This window comes from Aspergillus multicolor (assembly GCF_047715735.1).
Source record: "Aspergillus multicolor strain CBS 133.54 unplaced genomic scaffold BDW74scaffold_3, whole genome shotgun sequence".
NCBI classification, from domain to species: domain Eukaryota; kingdom Fungi; phylum Ascomycota; class Eurotiomycetes; order Eurotiales; family Aspergillaceae; genus Aspergillus; species Aspergillus multicolor.
Window position 1 is genome coordinate 1468048 of NW_027395954.1, and position 10560 is coordinate 1478607.

The window sequence follows — 10560 nt, forward strand, 5'->3', positions numbered from 1 at the left end:
GACTGTAATGAGTAACTTGATCACAACTTAATGTACCAACAATATACATGGTGATGTATGTAAAATAAAACAGAGAAGAAGTAGAGGATAGACAAGAAAGGAATCATAATCAGGAGCAAAGACAGCGCATACAGAGCGCGAGGTATCTTGCGTCGTAACAATCATTAGAAGCATCAAGATGGCCGGAACTGCGCTTCATGACAGAACAAAAGCAAAAGCAGCAGTAGACTGGCTGATGAATCAACAAGGAAAACTTTCTACAAGAAAGAAATGAATGACAAGTCAAAGCCGAAGTAAGGCCAATATACATCGTAAGACAGGGCGTGGGTACGTCCAAAATCGAGATTGTCGGAGGATATGTATGAAAGGGTGGGTCGTCAAGAGTATACAGTTGGATGATGAAGGTAAGCATTGCAGCGTCTGTGCTTCGGCGATGCAAAAGGAGGGACACCGGTGGTGGGTGGTAAGGCTGCAGGTCGGTGTAGGGTAGACATAAGGTGGGATGGACAAGGAATCTCGGTGCCCGGTGCACTAGATGATGGATCATAAGCTAAAATCGATGCTTCCTCTCCTGCTGGCAGGCCGCATTCTCAATCGTGGGTGGTATGCTCCTGAGTGCGATCTCACACGATCCAAATGTGACATCGCTAGCACGTGTTTGATGGCACCTTCTTGGCCAAAAGCAGTGTCAACAATTGTGCCGATCGATGGCGTGGGGGCCATATAACAGATACGCCTCCCGTTGGTCGGAGGTCCGAAGGATTGTAGAAATCGACTAATAGAAGGTTCTTCGGAAGCCGCCGTATGCGCAGAGCTGCGGTACTTCGGATTGAAGGAAACCTGGGACGGACGTAGCGGGTGCTGCTGGCAGATTTGATAGGCTGTGGTATCGTCCCCTTTTCGGCTTTCCGAAGCTCGACGCGATCTTTGTCCAGCCAAAGGTGACGGGGCCGCCCTGTGTCACGCAAACGTGGACGGGCGCCTTACAGGAATCCCGATTCGGAGAGAAGTCTACGTAGCAAAAAGCACAGTCCGTTAGTCTTCGAATCAAACCAAGATCATCCATAAAGGGTCATTCTGAGGAAACAGAAGGGTGTGGGTATCGCCAAGAAAATAGAAGCAAGACGGTATTGGGTTCAAACAAAGGGTTGAGGTAGGGGATCATCGCGATGACATGAGCAGAGTCCCAAAAGTCACGGCACTCATGTCTCTACCACCGGTGGCGTACCTCGCAATTTTCTCGTCTTCTCGTTCTCGCGGCTCCACTTCCAAACTTCGATCGTACATGTCGTGTACATCGCCCGCCCCCTGTAAATTACTGAGTATGTACTCTTGTAATTCGTTAACAGGGGTCAGGAGATAGGGCGAATTCTGGTATTGTTGGATGTCACGGATAACCTCAGCAGTTTTGGTGCGCTTGTTGAAATTAATCAGCTCGGAGGGCGTAAGCGATGGGATACCGTCCTCGATAAATGTCAAGTCCGTGAGATACACGCCTACAATGCGATTAGTTATCTGGAAACAAGCAGGTCCCAAGAGCACGGTGAAGAGTCCAGGGTAAAGGAGTAGGATAGCCATACCAAAGAAGGGAATGCAAGGCGGATTAGCGAGATGGAGAGCTTCACGGTATTCGCCGAAGTTCTTCGTACTCGCCATAAGCCTGCGCATCTGCTCTAGAATGGCAGACGTGCGCCCACTGACCTGAGCCCAGGTGCGGGACAGGCGATGAATGGGGGCCGTTCCGAGGGCCGAGATAATCGATGTCAGTGTGGAGTAGTTGTTCAGTGTCCGGCATTTCTAGTATAGATTAGCAATGTTTTACGAAGTGGTTAGAAAAACATACATCTGCAACATTAACGAAGTGTTTGATGACAACCACTCGCTTCTTGACGTCGCTTTGGTTAAGGATCATTTCAGCAACCCAGTTGGTAAGCTGATTCGAGTGCAGGATCAGGGCCTTCACATTAGCGGCAGGCTCAGGCTCCTCAGGCCCAACTTTCTTCTGCCAGGTCTTATTCAGGCACTCAGTAGGCCGGATCTTCGAGTATAAGCGCGACTCGATAATGGTGAGCTGGCGGGCAAATTCTGTAGAATCAATATCCAAGAACTTCAGCTTTTTCATGTTCTTGGGGATAATAGGAGTCGGGGCAGGGGTCGCTTGTGTGGGCACAAGTCGTTTGACGGTAGTATCCTGGCCCCGTAGACGCTGCTCAATGACGGCCAAAAGTTGAGTCGAACCAGGGGTTTTCGTAGTAGCAATTGAATCCTTGGTGAAGGAATGCGCATGCTCGAGGAGCTGCATATGTGACTCGTCGTTTGGCTCCATCCAATAGTTCTCAAACCAGGTTTTCAAGATGTTGACCACGCGAAATCGAATTGGCTTTTGCTTCCTGTCTACCCACGTCTGCATCTCATCGGCGTTCAAACCAAAAGGAGGCTGGATGTTAAACCTTTGCATGATCATCTCGAAAAGCTCGGCGGCAGTGGTGAAAGAACGATAAGTGAGAAGGAAGGTGCTGTTGAAAGACATATCGGGCTTGTCGTGGCGGGTCAAATGTTCTACCAGACCTGCTAATGTACCACATTTCAGAGTTGGCACTTCATTCTTGGTATCGTAGAACACCTCGCCTTCGTGATCCATCTTCAAGTACCACGGGGTCTCTTCGGGCTCGCGGGCCAGCTCTCGAATAGGTTCTCTTGTTATGGCGGCGGGTGGAGCTTGTCCGAAGAATCTCTGGGCTTTGTCCATGTTACGACGCACCTTCTCCGGGGACCCGTCGAGAGGATGTACCGACGGCGCACCAATCTCGGTTGAACGCGACTCAGAGCGACTATGCAAGCCTGTATAGATATCGGCACCGCCGCCGATGCGGCTCTCGCTACGTGATGTGGTCGTGTCAGGCACCTGTTCAAGAAGCAGCGAAAGGGAGAATCCAATCTGAGAGACATAGTTCTCGAGTTGTCTAGCAACACCCCTGACGGCATTCAAGCGATCCTCAAGCGAGTCACCGCGAAGTTCAGCCCATTCGTCGCCGAGCGGCGCCGAAACAGCCTGACAGCTAACAACGAAGTCGGCAATAGCATCGTAAGCTCGTTGCTTTTGCGAGCTAAAATCGATGAGCTGAGGGTTCTGGAAACTGGTTCCCAGAGGTCCCAGATTAATTGATTCAACAGCAGAAATCCAGGGGCGAAATTGCTCAACGACCTTGACAGCAGCTGCGGCGATCAGTTCGCCCATTTCTTCATGCTCGGCCACGGTAACAATCTTCTTTTGATTGAGGGTCAACCGCTCTTCTACACGACGAATGGTACTAACAAAAGACCTCCGAAGGACATCAATATGGTCCACAACGTTCGGCTCCAAAGGAACATTTGGCTCGGGTCGTAGGTCTGCTCCGTCTTGGTCCAGGAATGACGTGGGGCCAGAGTCGTTTAGTGAAACACCATTGTTCTGCCAGGAGCCACCTGAGGCGCTACCCATCACGAAACCGGGAACGATCCGACGAATGTCATCGCCACGTTGATTTCTTGCGACTTCGACATAATTATAAACCCCCTGCATAACCCCGTCGGCTTCTTGAAGACACTTGTTGACAGCATCTGCGCCCGGCCAGTCGGCAGCGGCCATGTGCGACGAAAGAACCAACTTAGAGAATTTAGACATCATATCTCGGAAATGCTGGTACAGAGGCTTGTTGGCGGAAATTATCGAGGGGTTTCCAGAGTGGTTATCAGTGGTATCAGAGCCAGCCGCTAAGAGCATGCGCAGGTGGTCGGAGATGTCCTCGGCCTTCCGCACAAACTCTGCGCGATCGCCACTTAACAGCGCTTGCCGGTAGACTTCCACGGAGTTCGAAATATTGTCCACAAGCAGAGACCAGGTAATAGGCGTTGATGTATGATCGTCAAAGAAATGCTGAGAAATTCGAGATGAAACTGAAGGCCTGTGCATGGGTTCTGAGATCGAAGTGTTGCTTCCTGCGCCTGTAGAACCATAAAGTCTGTTAGGGCTTCGCCCAAGAGGACTCTTCCCCTCATTGATGGATTTTGTAGCAGAAGGGGGATGTAAAGAGTCCAAAGATGTGGCAGGAGAAACACCGTCCATAAACGATTGGCGTCGTCGAGACATCGAGTCGTGTGAAGCAAGCATGAGCGACTCGCCCTCCGCCTCGGATGCCGAACCATCGTAGTCGTCTTCATCCCGCTCAAACCCACGAGCCATCAGCTCCGGTGGAGGGCGGGTCTGGTCAGGTACGAAAAAGTTGTTGCGGTCATATGGGCCGGTCTCGTTGGCTGATGGGTTTTCGAAGGGCAGTTCCATGGTGCTGTAACCAGTAAGTGTGTTGAAATAGAATAGGCGACCATCGGGAGTCGCTTGGGGGATCCAGAAAGCCGCTTCCTCTTGCTGACTGGGAGGGTCATTTCCCTCGATAGGTAAGATCGGGTGTGAGTCGCGAGCATTTGCAGGCGAGTCGGCACCATCGTCGTGCTCCTCTTTAAAGTCCTCGCCAGCGCCCGAATCCGCGCTGATATCGTCTTCGTGGTGAACCTGTGATACGTGATCCTCGAGTTCGCCTAGATCGGTAATCACGGCACAATAATTACTGGGGAACCAGCCCCGAACGTTGCCATTGATGACACCGTCCCACCAGCCGGTCTCGAGCTGGTTGAGGACTTGGATGACATCCCCGCGTCTAAAACTCAAACTTGTGTGATCATCGGCATCGTAATCATACATTGCCCGCACAAAGAGTGCGGGCGCCGGCTCCGGGCTAGGCGATTTCATGGGGGGTATATGTCGTTTCGGCGAGTGGTCTGTCACAATATCTCTCTGGGAAAATGACAAGCTTCCTCCGCGGCTCCGGTTTCTCGGGGCCAAAGTATTAGCCATCGGCTTCTCGGGGTAATCGTACTCGAACTTCTCGAAAGCAGTCACCAAAGCCTTTGTCTTGCTCATCGGCGCTGATCCCTGGTCGACAGCCAATGGATCGAGGACGCGAGTTCCGTACATCGGATGGCCGCAGCGACTAACCGAGGCGGGCGAATGATCGAAAAGAGGTGTTTGAAGCAGTCAGGGGCTGCTGCATCCCTTACGGCTGGAGGCTGGACGATTTAACAAAGGGTTTTGCTCATGTCGAGGCAGGCAACCGACGGGGTAGGTCTGAGGGGGAGGGGCGGTAAACGGAGAGCCGAAGGTGGGCTGCCAAAGGAACGACGGTCAGAAGCGACAAGCTCGGGCGGGAGCGAGAGGTAGCAGGAACACAACAAGCGATCAGGGTCGGTTTGACAGAAAGAAGATGAAAAAGAATCGAGGACGGGAGGGCGAGGGCAAAGGTGGAAAGGGAGAATCAGGAGGGATTTAGGGACGAGTCGACGGCCCTCCACTCAGACTGGCAGCAGCAGAGAGTGGGCACTGGGGGACAGAGAGTGGATGAGCATCCAGAGCAAGGACCAGCAGCGACCAAGGCCAACCAGCCCTCTGGAGCAATTCGGCATGACCATACCGTACGCCTGCCGGTAATATTACGCGCATCATCTCAACCAACACCAGCGACCTGCTCAGCTTCAGTCTTCGCTAGCACTACGTCTCCTGAGCTGGGCTGTCTCTCTTGCCATGAAAATTAAGAGAACTCTCATCTTAATCTTCCAATAACAGGCTTGTCTGAGACTCTACTCCTTGTCGAGGGCGCATCTCCGATGCATTGGCCAGGACTTACGTACTCTCGGCCTCCGATTGAACAGTGCTTCCCAGCCCCAGTACGAGCCCTACCCACACAGTCTCAGATCCAAGATCGAGTGTTCCGTTCGGTCTTACCTACGGAGGGTATATAGAGCAGAAATATCAGGGCGCGCATACGGGGTACGCGCGGAGTACACGGCGTGACGACAGTTGTTCGATCGACAGGAAATGGCTCATCCTCGGATCCCAGCCGTTTGCAGGCCAACCGCCAAGAGCCTCGCTAACGGTCGATTCCCAAGTGTACAGTTAGCGACATGATAACCACAACTGACGAGCAGCTTCTACGGACCTGTTTTGTTCAATAAGATTCAACAACCGGGCCCGCTCTTATTCGCTGCGAGTCAGAAAGCACAATCCGCGGCATATCATGACACAGGGTCTCCGCACTGCAAAGGTTCCTAGATGGAGGCTTGTCTGACTCAGCAGTCGAGACTCTTTCCAAATTGGGATAGCATCTACGGCATCAATGTTACGCAGTGTACTCTTCTTGCTCAGTGAAAAAAGCGGTCCCAAAACTGAACTCCAGGCATTGAGCGTTGAGTAATGTCAGTGCCTGAAAGCCAGTTCCCAGGTTCCCCATACTAGAGCCTGGATGGCGATCCTGCCGGTAGCTTTGCAGCCGACGCTACGATTCCTGGTACAGTGGAGCCACCAGCCGTGAGGTACAACTGGAACCTCGCGCACAGCGGGAACAGGAACTTACCGTGTGGATGTTACTTATGTACATCGATACGATATCGAGATTCAAGAACGATACGAGGGCCGCCCGAATCCGCCCTCAGTCATAGGCCGAAGATAATGAGACATGCTCCTCACATGCGGCAAAGTAATGGAGAACAGAGGGCTCCATCTTTGACGCCGCGGATCTGTCAGAATGGACGTCCGTGCCCCATATCCACCGAGGTCCCAGTACTACGGAGTACTGCCTCGTTATCGACCAACGTATATTTCACGGGCTCGCGACTGAATCAATAGCAAGTTGCTTCAGGTCTTTGGCTCTCATGGGATTGCTAGCATCATGGTACTCCAGGTCAGGCCACGCGCTTATCCGCACATGGCGACGCCCAGGCACCTCACCAGGAATATCATCCTTGTCTCGTCGATAATCTCGTCCAATTTGCTATCGAAGCCCTAGGAACCAAGCAACTATTCCATTTTGGAGTGGCCAATAACAGTTTAGAAATAATCAAATCGATGAGAATTCTGACGTCTCCCATGAATACTTCTTGCATCCACCAATCAACAACATTCTACGACCGTCTGGCGGCGCATACCAATATCACGATACCATGCATGCATGCCCGGCATTACTCCTAGAACCCGCACTCACGGGTGAGTGTTCGATGGATCAGTGATTAACTCAAACTGTCTTCGACTTCCGAAGCGCCTCCTCCAACTTTATTCTGGCCGAGCCCGAAGCTCCGAGGAAAAACATATCCTTACAGTCCTCCCTGAAAAGACTTCTCATATCAAGTTAAAAGAATCGATCCTATCGGCTAACACATTACCTTTGCCGAGCCAATGGAGAAATAAGTCCGGTTCCTTCCTTGCTTTGAACGCATCGCAGAGCGAGTCATTGTTATGTAACATCGACATGAGCATCTGCAGAACTTACAGGCGTGGAGCCTGCTACAGCGTCATTATCAGATTTTTGCGGCGGCATCTCTACCAGGCATCTAATATCTTCTCCTGCGTATTCGCAATCGTTGCCCTACTACATCTGGCCTGCATACAACCAAGACCCACATTTCGGAAACCACCTTATATTGCCATGGCTCGTAACATGGATATAGGACAGGTGCGTTTCGATCCTTTGAAGGCCAAAGGGTTGCGGTAGAGTATCAAAAGAGTTCCTAAGCTATCGACTCATCAACTTTATTTTTGTGAACTCATTTTCTCTGTGGGCTTTCAAGCCTCTAGTGCAGAACTTTCGACAAGCACCTCAACATGAGACCCTAAGCCCGAAGCCTGCCGCGGTCCGCTGAAGACTGGCTAACGTCTATCCAGATTTTACCTCAGTACGGGCATGTTTACCGAGTTATCTCGGTGGTTTATGGGTTATACCACTTCTTAACTCGTTTCACTGCGGGTCATAGCCTCATAATTTATCAGGTTTCACCTGTCATCTGAACGCTCCACAAACCGGCTACGCTTGTCTTGCGTACTTAGGTTCTGGACCTGAGCTTTCAGCTATGTCCATGTGAATTCTTATACAGATGTCTCGGGATGTCTTGCCGGTCACAAGTGCTGGAAAGGCTTTCTCTGAGTGGCAAACAACACCAAAAGCCACGATGCGTTTTACGTGCCCAGTACCCCCTTTTCCGTCCAACATACACTCATTGGACCTTTGACCTTTACGCGCTTATTCGGTCCAGGCTTGTCTACTGACTAGCAAAGAGAAAGTTGAAGTCATCGCAAATATTCTAGTTGGGGCCTCCTGAGACCAGCTTTCTCTTTGGTCGCTTTACAAGCCTCATATGGCACCTACCAGAGAACAGCGATTTTACGACATCACCCGACGAGCATCGGAACAGCCATACCTGCACATGCTACACTCTGTTCAGGTACTGACCATGTTCTAGTCTCCTCGCTTGATCTCGCTCGGCCCTATCTCGTCAATCGCCGCCATAGGCATCTCGTTTACTGCCCCGGACAGGAAGCACAAACTGGTTCACCTTCTTGCAGAGCGCAGAATCTAGTAAGAGGTTGCACGGGAAACTAAACATGGCTTGTCTCGAGGACAGGGTAAGGTATAGCTCGGCCTCGTCGACCTCGGTCGTAAGTCCTCTTTTCTACCGTCAGCAAGGCCTTCCCCGCTGCTGAGATTCAACAATCATCTACCTGAACTGTCTTGATTCAATCTGCCTCTCGTCAAGTTCGAACGGTCTACGATATTTACCTTGACGGTATTTCTTCTGTTCATCCTCGCAGGTTATTTCTTTCAGGAGATACCGGACGCGCCTTGCTGCTAACATGGCATCATGTTGCTCTATCGCATTACAGAGGATCCGACATCAGTCTCTGTTGACTAATTCCAGGCCTGAGAGGCCCGTGGCTCATTCAAGGAGAGAATTCCACTCCGCTCGTACCACTTGAGCATGCCGGAAGAAGGAATTGCGTTCAACATCAAGACTCGTCTTAAGCGGTTACCCTTTCATTCTGCTTCCGAGGCTCAACCTAAGTGCCTAGATAGCGAGGTTCCCTCCACTACCTAGGGTAGCCGACACGCATCAACATATGTCTATGAAGCGGGAACATCAATCGCTAGGTTGAGATTCTGCACTCCGTGCTTAGGATGCCTCTAGAGAAGATTGGTCTCTAATACAGGCGTATCTCTGCACCGTTTCCGAATCGCTCCTGACTGTGTCCGTGCCCTTTAAATGCAACTCCCAGTTTCTTTTCTCATGCCTTCACCTTGGGCTTGTCCTGTAGCTCTACCGAAGTCGCAATAATGGCACTGCATACAGGCTCGAGGTGTGGGATACGGACAAGGTCTTCAATGCATGGTCCATCAAATCAATGATGCCCATGCTCACCTTCATATCCAAGACTCTTCCTAGACCATCAGCAAGTCTAAATCCCATACTTTGTCGTGACTCAATACCTAGGCAGACCTAGGCAGACCTTGTTCGTCACAGGCTCATTGATAGCTGAGAATGGTCGCTACCTTGCAGTACCCTACATGCAGAGCCTTTGTCTGTCTAGCTCGAGCGCGCATGTATATTTACCGGACTACCTTTGTCTTCTGCATCCCTTGGACATCCAGGTCATTTCATCGTCCTCGCCAAATCATGTAGCTGCTCCCATGCCGGCTAAAGTCTATCGTTCTATGCTATACGTAAACAAGCCAAATCCCAAGATCATGCATTCGTCTGTTCAGGTAGGTCCGCGGGGCAGATAGGGTGCCTGTAGGTTACAACGCGCAGTGGGCATTATATATATGTGCAATATATCTGGATTAGCCCTTGAGGTCTCTTCTCGCTGTAGGTAGGGCAGTGCCCAGGTCCGCCTGGGATCCCTGGCAACTAGAGCGCCGCCATATCTTAGGTGCATGAGAAACCAGAAGCCTTGTATTGGAGGCAGTTCACTGCTATTTAGCTACCCTAATCTAGGCTACACACATGTCCCATGTCCCTTTTCAACATACATCTGCTGGCCGGAGCGTACTCAAAGAGAATCCTAGGACACGGTCAAATTCTGATGCCATACAGGACAGAATACTACTCGAGCGATACTCAAGTCGTTGGGATAATCCGCCAGGTATCTCGCAACAATATCAATCGTTAGTGTGATCTTTTTATCGGTGTATGCCGCGATGCGTTGCTAGTTGTTTGGGGTAGCGCTTGCTCGTTGGTCGGAATTTATATTTACGCCTCGCTTAGCTGTTGATACGAGCTAAGTAGCTACGAATGAGAGTAGAGTTTGCTCTATCCTGTAGATAGACAGAGCCGTACTCTAGACAGCCAGCGATAAGATCGATATATCATGCGCAGCTATTCCATTATCAAGACGGTGTTTTGGAGATATGCTATCTACTATCGTTGATACGGAGTATGCAAGTACATAATCCCAGAGCGGGGGATCTGTTATTACCCTAGCTATCAGCCAACAGCAAGAATAACCTAATCTATGCCAACCTATGGAGCATCAAAGACCCTTAGGCTTGGAGTAGTGATACGGTGATACAGACAGTCACAGTCATCACATCAATCAAGGCAAGAACGCCCCTATCAGGTTATCAGCAAACCTAAACCGCAAGCCAGTGATATCATGCATGCGATCGCTGATAGGGATCGACCGATCTGCTCTGCACAGTCAGG

The 10560-nt window shown here is 50.8% G+C and overlaps 1 protein-coding gene across 1 annotated transcript; it reads right to left on the reverse strand.

Annotated features, from left to right (window-relative positions):
* Window positions 1-1161: 1161 nt before the first annotated feature.
* Window positions 1162-5011, reverse strand: BDW74DRAFT_174471 (putative cell division control protein Cdc25; the record flags this gene model as incomplete). The annotated part of the gene is made up of 3 exons (XM_073728044.1): window positions 1162-1496; window positions 1581-1797; window positions 1844-5011. The coding sequence occupies 3 exons, from the start codon at window positions 5009-5011 to the stop codon at window positions 1162-1164; spliced, it is 3720 nt and encodes a 1239-aa protein (XP_073587993.1).
* Between the last annotated feature and the right edge of the window lie 5549 nt (window positions 5012-10560).